Source organism: Nicotiana tabacum, chromosome 22 (assembly GCF_000715075.1).
Source record: "Nicotiana tabacum cultivar K326 chromosome 22, ASM71507v2, whole genome shotgun sequence".
Lineage (NCBI taxonomy): Eukaryota > Viridiplantae > Streptophyta > Magnoliopsida > Solanales > Solanaceae > Nicotiana > Nicotiana tabacum.
Window position 1 is genome coordinate 233,065,801 of NC_134101.1, and position 16,911 is coordinate 233,082,711.

Sequence of the window (16,911 nt, forward strand, 5' to 3'; positions counted from 1 at the left end):
GAGGTCCATGGTAGAATTAGGTTTGAATTGACGAAAGTTGGAAGTTTAGAAATTCGTATGCTTGAATTTGAGGTTGATTTGGTGTTGTTTTGGGTGTTCTGGAGGTTCGACTAAGTTCGGGTAGTAATATTTTGGGAATAGACTTGCCTTGTAACACGATAAGCGCCTTCATAACCGCGATTAGATTTTGTATCGTGACATTCATAAATAACAGCCTTCTAAAATGGCTATTTGGTGCCATTCAAATACTTGGGCCTCATCAGATTCGAGACAGACCCAATGGATTTCAAACTCACAACCCAAATACTATTAGTGAGTTATATGGACTCAAATATCAAGTGATATTATTAGCCCCAATTTGAAATTGCGCGAGTCTGCTTCGGCGCGTTCACACCACTCTCCGTCGGCGGCGAACTTCAATCTCTCCCTCTTTCTCCGGCAAATCCAGTGGGTAAGTTCCTTCTTTGGCTATTGTTCTATTCATTTTCCTCTCACGAGGCAAAAACCGTAATCCTCTGTTTTCATGTAGTCAATCCTAACTATTTAGAATTAAGGCATAGTTAATTGATAATCCGAAGTTGTGAGGTGTACTAATCTGCTTTTATTAGTAGTAATAAATTTTCTGAAAATTTCTATGGTTCTTCAGTGACATGGACATGAGCTCTTTTTTTGTGCCTATTCGATAATGGTTCAATGTTGTACCAGTTTGCTTTTGAGCTTTTTTTTAATTACTAGTAATTTACCTTTTATTAGTTTTTAGTGAAGTCCTATAATGTTTGTATGAAGAAGGATTGGCAAAGAAACTTACTCCTAAATTTCAAATCACGTACCAAATCCTTCCAATTATTAGAACAACCAATCTGAATTAATGGTCCCAGCTATTTGAATATCAACAACAACAACAACAACATTGAAAAATCCCATAGTGGGGTCTGGGAAGGGTAGAGTGTACGCAGATTTTACCCCTACTCCGAAGGAGTAGAGAAGTTGTTTCCGAATGACCCTCGACTCAAGAAGACGAAAATAGACAATAGATCCGTAACAATAACAGAAACCAGAAACATAGTATCAGTATCTTAAGAGACAGAAAATAGATAGAAAAGCAATAACAATAATCACACAGTACTATGAAAAATGAAAAAATAGTGTGAACACAACATAAACTACTAGCAGTCTAAGACAATACACTATCAGACTAGCCCCACCCCCGGTACAAAGTAGAAAATGCTCAACTATCTCCTATCATTCAACCCTAATGCTCGACCTCCACACCTTCCTATCAAGATCCATGTCCTCGGAAATCTGCAGCCGCACCTCGTCCTGCTTGATCACCTCACCCCAATATTTTTACACTGCCCTCTACCTTTTCTCGTCTGCTTGTGCCTGAATCATCTAAGCCTCGCTTCCCGCATCTTATCATCTATGAGAGCCACGCCCACCTTCTCCTGAATATCTTCATTCCTAATCTTATCCAGCCTAGTGTGCCCGCATATCCATCTCAACATCCTCATTTCTGCTACTTTCATCTCCTGGAGATATGTGAATTCTTGACTGGCCAACGCTTAGCCCCATACAACATGGTCGGTCTAACCACCGTTCTATAAAACTTACCTTTAAGTTTCGGTGGCACATTCTTGTTACATAGGACTTCAGATGCTAACCTCCATTTCATCCACCCACCCCTATACGGTGCATGATATCCTCGTCGATCTCCTCACCCCCTGGATTACAGACCCAAGGTGCTTGAAACTTTCTCTCTTGGGGATGACTTGTGAGTCAAGTCTCGCGTCCATGTCCGCTTCCCCCGTCATCTCGCTGAACTTGCACTCCAGATATTCTGTCTTAGTCATACTCAACTTGAAACCTTTAGGCTCAAGGGCCTGTCTCCAAACCTCCAGCCTCTCGTTAATGCGGCTTCGCGTCTCATCAATCAGAATTATACCATTAACGAATAACATACACCATGGCACATTCCCTTGAATATGGTGTGTTAGTGCGTCCATCGCCAAAGCAAATAAGAACGGGCCGAGCGCAGATCCTTGGTGTAACCCCCTAACAACCGAAAAATGCTCTGAGTCGCCTCCCACAGTCCTAACCCGAGTCTTAGTTCCATCATACATGTCCTTTATCACCCTAATGTGAGCTACCGTCACACCTTTTACCTCCAGGCATCTCTAAAGAACCTCCATAGGAATCTTGTCATACGCTTTCTTTAGGTCAATAAATACCATGTGCAAATCTTTCTTCCTACCAACCAATCTAAAATATCCTTGAAATCTAGTTTAAGTGGCAAATGTTGAGGGACTTGTGACTTAGGTCATAGGTTCGAGCACTGCACCATGCAAACTAAGCCTTGTTTTTAAGTGGAGAAGCGTAGAGGGACGGGTCCGTTATTTTCGAGTTTCGAAGGTTGCGGTTGGTCCTAAGGGTTGGCCCTAGATGGATTTCTCGATCGTTAAAAAGAAAAACTTGAAATTGCCCCAGGGCTTTGGTCTAGTGCTTAGAGTGCAGTTTGTGATGTGTGGGGTAGGCTATAGAAAACCAACGCCATTATGCACTGATTTTCAAACCATGCACCACTGACCCTCGGGAATTTCGCAGATATTTTAAAAAAAAATTCCTTGAAATCCTCATCGGCTCGTCCAGATAGGTCTTGTGTCTTTGTTTTAGCATGTTGGAGAACTTGATAATTAGTATTTCTGGTAATACATACTTTTCTAGCAAGGTTATCATTGAGACTAGTAGAATGCTTCAACACCCGCTCCTCCGTGTAGATGCTGTCCACTTTTTTAAGGGGATCGTGTCGGGGGGTGGGGGGGGGGGATGTTTTAATCAAAAGAGCAGGAGCTGTAGGTCATCTGGTTTATGAAGCATGTTGACTAATAACAGTATTTTATAAAGTGCTTGAGTTGTGTTACTAAAGTTTTGAAGGTGGATATGAACTAGGATAACGGTGTTTGAGTAGTGAGTAAAGTGACTGAAGAAGCTAGAGAGAGCACGAGGATAAAGTAATAAGTAATGCACCAAGGAGTTTGGTGAAAGGGGATAAGAGCAAAAGCACAGGAATGCAGCTGTTTAAATTACCTTGTTGTATGCTTAATTTACTAAATCGTTAGTGTGCATCTTTTGTTCTCGATGGACCAAATTCAACTACTTATTTGTTGCATATCCTGTAGTTGATGCATCGGTGAAGTATTTTCATCCTTAACATACACGATATTATTTGTTTTCTTCAGCGCCAGGCTAGGTAAATAACAGGATGAACCCTGCAACATCATTGTTTAGGAGGTTAAATATCAGAGATCTCGTAACAAGAACACCTACTTACAGTGGCGCGAGTGGTATGTATTTTGTTGTACTCTTTCATGAAGCATCTCCTTCGAATAATATATAAAAATGTTTGAAGACTGAATTTGATAGTACTGTCTGATGAAATTTTTGAAGATACAGACAACTTCTTTCAGTTTTTAAAATCTTGCAGGGAAAAAAATTCATCAAAACAAAAAGTTTTTGCAAAAACTTGAAAAAAGAATTGCAAACTCAGTTTTGTAAAAATTGAAACAAATGCCACCAGTAAGTTTTGAATTTTCTGACATAAGTTTTACTTGTGAAAATTGTAGATGTATCTGGGGAAGGATTAGGCTTGATGTTTAAGCGTTGGGCTACCAAAAAGACAGCAGGATCCACTAAGAATGGCCGTGATTCAAAACCAAAGAATCTAGGGGTAAAGAAATTTGGTGGAGAGGTAAGGATTCTCTTCGTTGATGACATGGAGATGATGGAATTATGCTTTGAAAAGAAACTTTATCAAAATCTTTGCGTACCAAGTATGAGTTCAAGCCAATTTCTTGCACCCTTCAGTATTCTTATTCTGATATAGTTTTTTTGACACAGAGGGTGATACCTGGAAATATTATTGTTCGTCAAAGAGGAACCAGATTCCATCCTGGAAACTATGTTGGAATAGGGAAAGATCACACGCTTTATGCTCTGAAAGAAGGTTGTGTAAAGTTTGAGCGCCACAAGCTGAGTGGACGCAAGTGGGTGCACGTTGAGCCCAAGGATGGCCATGTGCTTCACCCAGTTTACTCGACTGCTGCAGCTCCTGAGCTGAAGACAGCAACTTAATTAGCTTTTCCTTCAACTGTTGATGGATTGAAGGAGCATGGATTTAATAAAGAAATCGATATGCCAGTACTACATTGGACTCTCTATCTTATACATCTTTTCCCCCCTCTCTAGATTAATGATGCTCAAGTTATATTTGCCTTAGTATAGCTTTTGATGTAACTGGTAAAACAAATGGTAGATTTTCCAGTCGAGCATTACATTACTTGCAGAGACTGAATTTTTCTTTGGCCTTTCTATGGGATTGATAAACTGTTTCCTAATCTCCATATCCTTCATATACTATTTGCAGTATACAGATCAAGTGTTGGTTTAAGTATTGTGTTAGTTTGTAGTTAAAGTGTAATGTTTCACTTCATTTCATAATATGAAGCAACCTTTTCATTGCATGTCCATTAGCCCCTAGTATATTTTAGGGTGTGTTTGGTAAGACGGAAAACATATTTTCGGAAAATGTTTTCCCATTTTCCACTTTCAACTGTTTGGTTGCAAAAAATAGTTTGAAAAATGTTTTCCTAGATATCACATTTTCCTGAAATTGGAGAAAAATGACTTCCCTGGAAAAAATTAGGAAAATATTTTCCAAAAATTCCATCTACCCTCACACCTAACAACAACTCCCTCCAACTTCAATTTTCTATTTTTTTTGTTTTTCTGCACCACCAGCCACTCCAACCCCGTCAAACCCTCTCCCAAACCCTTTATAAGGCTATTATAAAAGGGTTTTACTGTACTATAATAAAGAGAGTAGTATTCTTTTATGACCTAATAAAAAGAGAAGTATTTTGTCATGACATAATGCTCAAAGAAGTCGATATAAACACTGATTTTTGAAAAAAAAAGATATAAACATTGAAGTTAGAATCAAATACAGAGAAAAATATTAGTATATGACTTAAATGGGACATAATTATCCCATAACCAATTCAATGAAGTGCTAACACAGTAATTTTTTTTTTTTTTTTTGAGATAAAAAGTACAACACCCATTTAATACCTGCTGTAATAATTTAAGAATAAAATAAATAAATAAATAAATAAATAAATAAATCCTCAAATTGCGCGACCAATTTCAGAAGGGGAAGAAGGGGTTGGTTCATCGAAGCAAAAAGCTTTTCCCCAGAGAGAGAGAGAGAGAGTGAGTGAGCAATTCAACCATTTCCATTTGTCGAACAATCAATATATCTTTCAACCTTCTCACTGTGTGTGTGCGTGTTTTGTTAGCACATTAAATAAGAAAGAAATAATCTTTGTTAGGTTTATACTAGTGTGTCTTTTTACATGTTGCGGCTGTGGAAATGGTACCAAAATTGTTTGGCAGTACATCCGGTGAAGACGCAAGTCATCAGCTCCGGTTTGATTTGGGGTTTTGGGGATGTTGCTGCTCAAGCCGTCACTCACTACACTGCCAAAAAACACCTTCATCTTCGCTCTGTAAGCTTCTTTTTTCTTTTTCCTTTTTTTTTTAAAAAAATCCTACTTTTGCATTTTTTTTATTCAATTGGGCATTTGGTTTTTTTTTGTGTTGTTTCTGTTAGGAATGGGTTTCTGTTTGTTTATGTGGTGGCTCTGCTATGAAATTAGAAAGTGTTGATTCATTTCCACATTGTTTGTGGTTTACATTAATTGTTTTAATTCATTCGGTAGCTGTGAAGAAAAAGAGAGGGATTTACACCCAAGGGTGTGGGCTAGTGGTCAATGAAGTGACAGGAGTAGGATGAGATCTTAAAAGAAAACGCTAGGTAATTGCTTCTTATCTGCCCAAGTCTTAGTGGTCAGAGTTATTCTGTGCCAGTGTTATCAAAGGCGAAAAGCGTAAAAAAGCTCTAGCAAATAAAGCGTGAGCTTTAATGAAAAATACGAAACGGGAAAAAAGTAAAAAATTGTATATGTAGTTTAAGACCAATAATTATAAGCATGAATAACAAATATATGGACAAAAAATTACGATAAAGTGAAATATCAATTGTTTAGTGTCGCCTTTTCAGGATTACATTCATTGGCAAGGAAAAGTATGCCTTAGAACCTTGATACGGCACCGAAGAGCCCGCAAAGCGAGCGAAACGCTCAACATGTTTTGAGCCTCGCTTCAAGGCGTAAGCGCACGTGCTGGTAGGAGGTAGTAGGTACCGGTGGAATTAGTCGAGGTTCGCTCAAGCTGGTGCAAATACCATCGTCATTAAAAAAAAAGGAAAACAAGAAAAGGAGAGAATAAGGGATAGGAAAAGAACCACCCCAGGAGTATTCATCCCATGAGTATGTTTTTAATAATAAGTTGTAGCTAGGTTGGACTGAGGGCTAATGTTTCCTTTGTTTAATACTCAGAAGCTCTTTCTCTTGAAAAATTCATAGAAAAACCCCAAGATACTGGCTCACGAGCCTTTACAGTTACAAGTTGAAGACACCAATTTCTTCATATTGGACTATTATTTGTGATTAATGCAGCCACAAGAGTATGCATATCACAGATAGCACTATGAAATAGCCAAAGTTGTTTTAAATCTCATAATCCATCAGGACAAATGCTTTGACACTCTTATATTAATTGGACTATATTAGTCTGCAGTACATCACCTTGACGGAGTAAGCCTTTTCAATGACTAGACTAGTCACTAGTGAAAGGGGAATCCGCCTTTTCAATGACTAGATTAGTGAAAGGGGAATCCATTTCCCACACCTTAATTTACAATAAAATCCTTTCACTCATAATTTTCTTTGCCACATTACAAAAATAGTGAAAGTGTTTAGCGTACTGCTTGGTCTAAGACTCTAAGCAATATATCCTTAACCATCTCGTTTCTTCCTTTGTGTAAGGCTCCATTGACCAGGTAGTCCAATTAGAAATGACAGATTCATGGTTTCTGACCTTGGGTGACTGATGGATTTTGGGGAAACAAATCCTTATAGTACTTAGACATATGAAATCTCCTCAGTTGTCATCTCAATATCCATTTACACCACTTCACTTTAACTCAACCTTAATCAAAATCTTCTCATAATGCTACTTGCAGTTGTATGGATTTGTTCCTCTGAGTATTTTTCCATTCATGCTAGGAGGTGAGACCACAACAAAATTGCTACTTATACCATGGATGAGCATTGAGCTCATTATTGTTGTTTTTGATAAATAATTAGTTAATCATCCTTTCCTATTTGTCATTGTAGAAAGATCTTAGCTGGAAATCCATTTTAAAGTCTTACTTCACCTTTTCTTAAGAATGCAACCAACTCAACTTAAAAAATTGACTATCAACTCTCATCTCCTTGCTTCTGGAACCATGATGAGCTGCACAGATAGTCTTACTTTAGTAGAAGGAAGCCTGGGAGTATAGATTCTCATATCGTGGAGTTCCTCAATTATAATTGGTTTGGCGATATTGCAAAGAATGTGGGTACTATTCCATTATTTGTGTCCTACCAAAGAGTTCCTTCTGATAAGCTATATAAAGCCCCACACTGGTTTTATAAGGTCATTCAAAGATGTCTATAAAGGTCTTGAGTCACTCATCTGTTGCCTCAAGTTTTTAGAATGCTCAGATTCTTTCATATGACATTTAGAGTCAACCTTTTACAAGCTCATTCTCGCACTTGCAAGTATGTTTTGAAGTTCACTGTGTGTACTCCAGAATTGAGTAACATGTGCAAGATGGTCTTGAATTATATAATGTCTCATATCGGGTATAGAGTGTGTCCAATAGGTATATAGTAATTAGACCAGCTTGAGACAACAAGGGGTGGGTACTACTTTGGTGAGGCATTTTTCTTTTTACTTTAGGTGTTCACCTTTGGCTTACGGCATGCCTTTCAACTCCTTCACAGATAGGCACTTGCCCGCTAGATTCAATTTATTTTCTCTTTTTGCCCTTCATATTGCTTGTTAGGGGGGAACTGTCTTTTAAGGCTATTGTGCTTGTCTCATTCTAAGAATAGAAAAGAGAGATCGATTTATCGCCCTAATTTGCAGCACAGACCTTCAAGGTTGCCGCCCTAATGTGCAAGAGACAACCTTCAAAGCTTCAGCCTTAATTTGCAGCAGTATCCTTCAATGTTGCTCTTTTCTTCCTCTCTCGCACAAACTGCTGTATCAGTGAGTGTTCCCTCCATCCTCCCTTTTTCGCCTCTATATTTTTTCTTTGTTCCTTTTCCTAAAACATTTTAAATCATTTCTAGTCAAAAACAAAAAAAAATGCTTCTGAGAAAGTTCGGAAGGAAATATTGGCAACGCATTAATATTTCCTTTCTTCTGCATTCCTTCTTTTATTGAATGGGAATGTTTATTGAACCATGGGTAGGAATTTCAGAAGCTTAATTAGTCAAAGGTATTAATGCCAACTTCACTATTGTTTAACTCGTAAATAAAACAAAAAGGCTTGGTGGTATCCATATGCATTGTTTCTGGCCCTCCGATTCTGTTTACTCTACACTCAGGGGACGGATGATGAACTCCTTGTGCTTATGAGGGCACTTCTTGATAGTTTTGCCAGTATTTTTAAGTGTGGAAAATGTTGAAAGCCGCATTGGTCTATTTGGGTTTCTAAGTGCAAAGCCTGATAAAGCACTTGCTGTAGTGAAGAACAACCAGTTGGAAAAAAATTTGATACAACGTTACAAAATATAATTTTAAAAACAAACTACGTTAGATGGATTGGAATAACTACAATAAAGTAAATTATGTATAAGATGAAACCTATATCAACTAAATTTAAAACCACCTCAAATTTAGATTGAGGTGCAACAATACAATTTTTTAAGCTTTTGATTGAGAGTGTATGATTACTTTTCTTGTCCCTTCCGGGATATCCAACTTAATGACTAGTTTTCTTATACTAAATTTCTCATTTCCTGTTCTTAATTAGTAACTGTTAGAATAGTTATGTGAATGTATGTAATTAGTCCTAGTCCCTTATGTAGTAGGAGTAGGTTATGTGTTATGTATACATATAAATAGGGCTTATTGTAACATAGAATATTAATCAATAATATTTTCTCCCGTGCTTTCTCACATGGTATTAGAGCAATAGTGAGAAATTTATCGCTATGCATCATTCCAGCGACTTCCGGGAAGAAAGACCTCGTCGCCGTGCAATTTTCCGACGACTCAGCAACAAAATCATTTTTCCTTAGTGTTGTGCAAAATCCAACACCACCACAAGGTGCCCAAGACAAAGGCGACCAAAACCCAGAAAAAATCTCCGGAAAAAGCCATCTCACGTGCCCTCACGCGCCAGTCAGAGACAGACGCGCCGGCGCGTGTGCCTGTTTCTAGCCATTTTCTGGCCGACCTTCTTCAGGACAGACGCGCCGGCGCGTGTGCCTGTTTCCAGCCATTTTTTGGCCGACCTTCTTCAGGACAACCTAATCGCGAGGCTTTTCAGAGCCTACCCATCAAGGTTACATCAGATTCCGACGACTTTTTTATTTTCCGGCGAGCTACAGTGTTTCCGGTGAACAGTAACTGTGAAACAGTGGTTTCTAGACAATTTTCTGTTTTTTTTCGGCATGAACATTATAATGTCATTCTTATTAGAAGCCTTAGACTCACAATTAGTTGGATCCAATGCATTGAATCCAATCCAGATGGTCTGTTTACCGGATTATATTGAGTTCCTTCAGTACAAAGCACGTAAACAGACATCTTCAGGATTAGCCTCCGTTGTTCCAACAAATAGTAGCATGACTTGTGTCTCCCAATCTTCACCTTCTGAGTCTTGGGTCATTGATTAAGGTGCATCTGATCATATTTCTGGTAACAAATCTCTTTTCACTAGTATTTCATATTCTCAATCTCTTCCAACAGTCACAATGGCCAATGGGTCTCAAACTATGGCAACTGCAATATGTCAAACAAGCCCACTTCTTTCCTTACCTTTAGACTCAGTTCTTTATGTTCCCGATAGTCCTTTTAATCTCATAGCCGTTAGTCGCTTAGCCAAATCACTTAAATCTGCTGTTTTATTTCTTGATGACCTTGTTTTTATACAGAAACGCAGTACAAGGCGGATCATTGGTACCGGACGTGAATCAGATGAACTTTATTACCTTATCCTTGCAAAATCACATGGACTCGTATCTTGTCTTCCTTCAATAACTTGTCCCGTTACTGATTCACCAGATTTATTACATAAACGGTTGGGACATCCCAGTTTGTCAAAACTTCAGAAAATGGTACCTAACTTATCTCACTTGTCCACTCTAGAGTTTGAGTCATGTCAGCTCGGTAAGCATACCCGCTCCCATTTCTCGCAGCGTCTTGATAATTGAGCAGAATCACCTTTTACTTTAGTCCATTCAGATGTTTGGGGTCCTAGTCGAGTCAGTTCTACCTTGGGATTCCGCTACTTTGTCAGTTTCATTAATGATTATTCCAGGTGCACTTGGATATTTTTGATGAAAAATCGATCTGATTTGTTTTATATTTTCCAGACCTTCCATGCTGAAATTCAAAATCAATTTGGGGTTTCTATCCGCACATTTCGTAGTGATAACGCCCTAGAATATTTGTCTTCCCCATTTCAGCAGTTTATGAACTCCCATGGGATTATTCATCAAATATCTTGCCCGTACACATCCCAACAAAATGGGGTTGCTGAAAGAAAGAATAGATATCTTATTGAAACTGCTCGTACCCTACTCATACAATCTCATGTTCCGCTTCGTTTTTGGGGGGATGCAGTTCTTACATCTTGCTATCTTATTAATCGTATGCCATCTTCAACTATCCAGAATCAAGTTTCATTTTCTGTCATGTTTCCCCATTTACCTTTGTTCTTTCTTCCACCCCGTGTCTTTGGGAGTACGTGTTTTGTTCATGACCTTACTCCAGGAAAAGATAAGTTAGCTCCTCGTGCTCTTAAATGCATATTTTTGGGTTACTCGAGAACGCAAAAAGGATATTGATGTTATTCTCCTGACCTCCAGCGGTTTCTTATGTTTGCTGATATTACCTTCTTTGAAACCCAACCATACTTCACAGGTCCAGTTAATCACTTAGATATTTCTGAGGTGCTACCAGTTCCGTCTTTTGGAGATTCAGTCACTATTCCCCATTCATCTTACTCTACAGCTCCACCACCTATGGCTTCCAGTACCACCACCGAGTCCAGTGCCACCACATAGTCTAGTTCCACCAACTATAGATCCAGTGCCACCACCGAGTCCAGTGCCACCAACTATAGCTCCAGTGCCACCAACTATAGCTCCAGTGCCACCACCTAGTCCAGTTCAACCTTCTACAGCTCCACCCCTCCTAACTTATCATCGTCGTCCGCATCCAGCATCAGGCCCAGCTGATTCACGTCCTACACCTGACCCTGCTAATATTGCGGACTTGTATCCTCTTGATCAACCGGTTGCACTACGAAAAGGTATACGGTCCACACTTAATCCTAATCCTTATTATGTCGGTTTAAGTTACCATCGTCTGTCATCATCCCATTGTGCATTTGTGTCATCTTTGTCCTCTGTTTCCATCCCTACGTCTACAAGTGAAGCACTGTCTCATCCTGGGTGGCGACAGGCTGTGATTGACGAGATGTCTATTTTACATACGAGTGGTACTTGGGAGCTTGTTCCTTTTCCTTCGGGTAAATCGACTATTGGTTGTCGTTGGGTGTATCTAGTTAAAGATGGTCTAGATGGCCAGGTTGATCGACTTAAGGCTCGTCTTGTTGCCAAAGGGTATACTCAGGTATTTGGACTCGATTACAGTGATACTTTCTCTCCCGTGGCTAAAATAGCATCAGTCTGCCTTTTTCTATCCATAGTTGTTGTTCGCCATTGGCCTCTCTATTAGTTGGACATTAAGAATGCTTTTCTTCACGGTGATCTTGAGGATAGGTTTACATGGAGCAACCACCTGGTTTTATTGCTCAGGGGGAGTCTATTGGCCTTGTATGTCGGTTGCGCCGGTCCCTCTATGGTCTAAAGCAGTCTCCTCGAGCCTGGTTTGGTAAGTTCAGCACAGTTATTCAGGAGTTTGGCATGACTCGTAGTGAAGCTGATCACTCGAAATCTGGTCGTTTATGTTGACTTCAAATCTTTGTAATTATCTGGTCGTTTATGTTGACGATATTGTTATTACCGGCAATGATAAGAATGGTATTAGTAAGTTAAAGCAACATCTCTTTCAGCACTTTCAGACTAACGATCTGGCTCACAACGGAAGTGTGCCTTAGATATTCTTGAGGAGACAGGAATGACAGGTTGTAGACCTGTTGACACTCCGATAGATCCAAATTCTAAACTTCTGCCAGGACATGGGGAGACTCTTAGCGATCCTGCAAGATATAGGCGGTTGGTTGGTAAATTAAATTACCTCACAGTGACTAAACCTGACATTTCCTTTCCTGTGAGTGTTGTGAGTCGGTTTATGGATTCTCCCTATGATAGTCATTGGGATGCAGTTGTCCGGATTATTCGGTATATAAAATCAGCTCTAGGCAAAGGCTTATTGCTTGAGGATCGAGGCCATGAGCAGATCGTCGGATACTCGGATGTTGATTGGGCAGGATCACCTTTTGATAGACGTTCTACTTCTGGATATTGTGTCTTAGTGGGAGGAAATTTGGTGTCTTGGAAGAGCAAGAAACAGAATGTGGTTGCTCGGTCTAGTGCAGAAGCAGAATATCGAGCAATGGCTATGGCGACATGTGAACTAATTTGGATCAAACAGTTGCTCAAGGAGTTGAAATTTGGTGAGATTAGTCAGATGGGACTTGTGTGTGATAATCAAGCTGCTCTTCATATTGCATCAAATCCAGTGTTCCATGAGAGAACTAAACACATTGAGATTGACTGTCACTTTGTTAGAGAAAAGATACTCTCGGGAGATATTGCTACAAAGTTTGTGAAGTCGAATGATCAGCTTGCAGATATTTTCACCAAGTCCCTCACTGGTCCTCTTATTAACTACATATGTAACAAGCTCGGTACATATGATTTATATGCACCAGCTTGAATGGGAGTATTAGAATAGTTATGTGAATGTATGTAATTAGTCCTAGTCCCTTATGTAATAAGAGTAGGTTATGTGTTATGTATACATATAAATAGGGCTTATTATAACATAGAATATTAATCAATAATATTTTCTCCCGTGCTTTCTCACAACCTTATTATTTTTGTAACAATCTAGCAATTTGCCGCTATATTTATTGATTGGTGTTGCCTTTTCAAAACACGGCGTACGAGCCTCATAACTTAATCTAATTAAGCAGTTAGTGGTATGGTTTTTATTGAGACATGCGCCTTATCTTTGGTGCCTGCACTGAAGCTCTGTCTTAGCAAGACGAAGCGGCTGGTAAAAATAGCATCTCGCGCTTCATTGCTCAATTCCGCATTTAACAACTCTGAGTTTTGCTGAGGAGTGCAATGCTGATTCAAAACTAGCTCATTAAATGTTAATTAAGTGGGTGAGTGGTTTTGCTTCCATTAACAGAAAAGGAACAAATGAAGGAATAAATGTTTTTTTCTGATGTTACTGTTACAAATAACAATTTCTCTTGATTACCTGTCAAAGCGGGAAGGTTTGCCTTCAATTTTCTTTGTTTTTTGGCTACAACCTTAGTTTGTTCTTGTGATTGCTGAAATCAAGACAGATCCGGTGCCTTTCTATTTTAGTCCTTCCACTCATACTGAAGTTGTTTGCAAGAATCGCCTTTTTAAGAATATAGGCAGTCTGATTTTCATGTAATAGCTGTTTTCTTGCATGGCATTGAGCTGTTTGTCTGCCGCTGATGTTATTTATTGGGAAATGTTATTCCTTTATACTGCAGGATAAAGATAAAGAATTTTCAATCAACTGGAGACGAGTTGCCACAACAAGCTTGTTTGGGTTTGCGTTTGTCGGACCCGTTGGCCACTTCTGGTAGACTTTTTTTTGCTTATTTGGAATGTGTGTTAGCTTCTGATTAGGTCACTGATCTCCACGCTTCACCGAGTGACCTTGTTTTTATTATTGTTTTTGTTTTTGATGAGTAGTATTCTGTGATTACTATTACTTAATGAGGTACATTTCTTTTTGAGGGGGGCTGACGGAGTCTGGCATACTGGCATTGTTATGTCACAGTTATCAATTAATAAATATACCTCTTTCCTTTGTCAGATAATAGTAAAAATGTAGTGTCAAATTTACTGGACCTTTCACAACTTTCTTCCGAAGTTTCTTAAAATTGGGCGCTGATGTCAATTTATATCAATCTAGCATCTTTATAGTGAAAACTTCAGTCACTTTTTAGTAATTGTGAGGTAAATTTCATGCTTGCTGCTATATACTTTGTTCAAGAATTTTTGCTACTCTTGCTAAATCTGCAGAGTTTGCCTTTCATATGTAGTTAATGATGCCCTAAGTTGCTTGGACTCTTCACTTTCAGTGTTGCACCCTTGTCGACACGACGTGGGGTGGGTGTGGGATCCGTAACGGATCTGGTCAACTGAATTTGGGTACTTTGACCAAAATCGACGGAGAAACTCGGAACAGATATGATGATTTCTGAATTCAAAACAAAAGCTAGGGTGAAATTGAAGAAAGTGGATTACCTTGTATAGAAACTTTTATGTCAATCTCTTCTTGATCATTATTTTTTCCTTGTCGGAATACCTTATTAGTTTTTCACATAATGTCTCATAATTTAGCATATTTTTATAACTCTATTTTCAGATATTTAAATTATTTTTAGCCGAATACCCGCGCACCCATATCCGTTCTGGATCCATACCCCCGAATCTTAAAATTTAGATCATGGAGGATCCAACCTCTAGATTCACATCTGTATCGGACATCGGCGCCCGAGTCCGAGCAACTTAGATGATGCCAATAGATAAATACTGAAGTTTTAGTTTAACATCAATGTCCTTTCGTATTGTTCCTCTCAATCTATTCAGTCCTTACGTTCTAGCTTTATATCTGGGTGCTCATAGTTAAATATCAAGTACTCAGTATCTGTTTATTTTATATGTGCCAGTGACGATGCCTCTATTGGAATCTCTCGTCTTGTGATCTCTTCTACACTTTACTAAGTGAGGTTTTTAGGGAAAAACATAATCCAAACCAGGGTCAGAACACATACTGAGACTAAATCTTTTCCTGATATTGGATTCTCCTGCAAAATTAAATTTCACTAGTTTGTTTAGTAAAATGTACTGGTGTAAGTACTTGAATTTCTGGTGACAAATGCTTTGCCTAGCATAAACAAACTAAATAAAGAGAAGATGCTAGATTTATGTGGCTAGACATGTGTCGTTTGTACTCAGGAATAATTTTTTGATGTGCTTGAGCATCTTTTGTTAGCAATAAATTACTGTTATGTTTTAACAACTGAAGGTAACAAGTCTTGAGTAGTAATTGAATAGCCTGCAGATAAATTTTACTTCCGAAATATTCGGGGTGAATGGATCTCACTATTCTATCTGTTTAGGTACGAAGGATTGGATCGCTTCATAAGGTTGCAACTTCAAATGCAACCCAAATCCATGCGTTTTGTTGCTACAAAAGTGGCACTTGATGGTGTAATCTTTGGGCCCCTAGATTTACTTGTCTTTTTCACGTATATGGGCTACTCCACTGGGAAAAATACTGCTCAAGTTGTTGAAGGTGTGAAGAGAGACTTTCTACCGGCCTTAATACTAGAGGGTGGCATATGGCCTGCTGTGCAGGTAGCCAACTTCCGCTATATACCAGTTCGGTATCAGCTTCTTTATGTCAATTTCTTCTGCTTGCTCGATAGCTGCTTCCTTTCATGGATTGAGCAGCAGGAAGATGCTGCATGGAAGCAATGGTTGAAAAACATTGTGCGGTTAAAGGAACAAAAAGAGAAAGGTGGATAACTCCTCTTTTTCACTCAGGAAATGTATTAGTTTTGAAAATCTCTTTCCTCTTTCGTAATCAGCCATAGTTATATAAGGCATAGAGACATGTTGAAGACCGGCAAAGTATTTACAGGAATCTTGGAGAGTGCCAACTGGGAAATTGGTAGTTGGATTCAGTAAAAGTGATAGCACTTTGTTTAGCTACACTATTTACAGATTGAAGCTTAAGATAGCTATTATCGACAGATCTTCATCCACTATTTGAATAAGCTTGTGGGACTTTTGATACTGTCAAAGTTTAGATGCTATTTTTTTTGGTCCTGTATTATGAGCTACGACAAAGCTATACATTTCGATTGATGTTGTTTTGCTTAATTTCCCACCTCCCCTTTGCTCCTGCTTCATATTTGATGTTAGGAGTTCATTTTGAGCAGATAATTGAATTGTGAGAAAATACTTCCTTTTGATTAAGAAATTGAATTTGAATGCTCTCAAGCACTGAAATCTGTTGTCTTTTGTCTTTGTTAATGTTACAATTTTGTTTTCCAAGGAACTGATGGGGATGGCTGAGAGCAAACCATGACATTTCTTGATTTCAAACTCTTATGCTGAATTATCCTTTGGTTTTTGTATGGCAAAGAAAGGGCCTCATAGTTCAGTGAAGAATTTGTTGTAATCCTTTTTTTCCAAAGAGGGGTTGCTCTGATGGTAAGCAACCCCACTTCCAATCGAGAGGTTGTGAGTTCGAGTCTCCACTAAGTGAGATTATACTGGGTTGTTGTTGTTGTGTTTCACATTTCTATTCAAGGATGTCTCCACACACTCTTTAACATATTTAAATCGACTTTCGTCAAAAGAATGTTCTGCACTCTTTGTTCTTCACATTATTATTTTTTTTAAAAAAGGGTCAGGTAAATTGAGACAAAATACTATTTCAACCCCCCCCCCCCTCCCCCCCCCACACACAAAAAAAATCAAA

The 16,911-nt window shown here is 38.8% G+C and overlaps 2 protein-coding genes across 2 annotated transcripts; both read left to right on the forward strand.

The window, feature by feature from the left end:
• The first annotated feature begins 309 nt into the window (after nucleotides 1–309).
• LOC107831583 (uncharacterized) lies at nucleotides 310–4,444 on the forward strand. Its single transcript, XM_016659367.2, has 4 exons — nucleotides 310–451; nucleotides 3,237–3,341; nucleotides 3,621–3,745; nucleotides 3,895–4,444. Exons 2-4 carry the CDS (start codon nucleotides 3,260–3,262, stop codon nucleotides 4,126–4,128), a joined length of 441 nt encoding a protein of 146 aa, XP_016514853.1. The 5' UTR covers nucleotides 310–451; nucleotides 3,237–3,259; the 3' UTR covers nucleotides 4,129–4,444.
• A 747-nt stretch (nucleotides 4,445–5,191) lies between these two features.
• LOC107831584 (uncharacterized) lies at nucleotides 5,192–16,436 on the forward strand. The gene is made up of 3 exons (XM_016659368.2): nucleotides 5,192–5,561; nucleotides 13,901–13,992; nucleotides 15,542–16,436. Exons 1-3 carry the CDS (start codon nucleotides 5,409–5,411, stop codon nucleotides 15,948–15,950), a joined length of 654 nt encoding a protein of 217 aa, XP_016514854.1. The 5' UTR covers nucleotides 5,192–5,408; the 3' UTR covers nucleotides 15,951–16,436.
• Nucleotides 16,437–16,911: the final 475 nt, after the last annotated feature.

Bases quoted from the DNA above. Each gene is read 5' to 3' on its own strand.
- LOC107831584 (XM_016659368.2), top strand. From the start codon at position 5,409: ATGTTGCGGCTGTGGAAATGGTACCAAAATTGTTTGGCAGTACATCCG. The intron at 5,562-13,900 runs GTAAGCTTCTTT...TTTATACTGCAG, and splicing joins AACACCTTCATCTTCGCTCT to GATAAAGATAAAGAATTTTC. The intron at 13,993-15,541 runs GTAGACTTTTTT...CTATCTGTTTAG, and splicing joins GGACCCGTTGGCCACTTCTG to GTACGAAGGATTGGATCGCT.
- LOC107831583 (XM_016659367.2), top strand. From the start codon at position 3,260: ATGAACCCTGCAACATCATTGTTTAGGAGGTTAAATATCAGAGATCTC. The intron at 3,342-3,620 runs GTATGTATTTTG...TGAAAATTGTAG, and splicing joins TACTTACAGTGGCGCGAGTG to ATGTATCTGGGGAAGGATTA. The intron at 3,746-3,894 runs GTAAGGATTCTC...TTTTTGACACAG, and splicing joins TAAAGAAATTTGGTGGAGAG to AGGGTGATACCTGGAAATAT.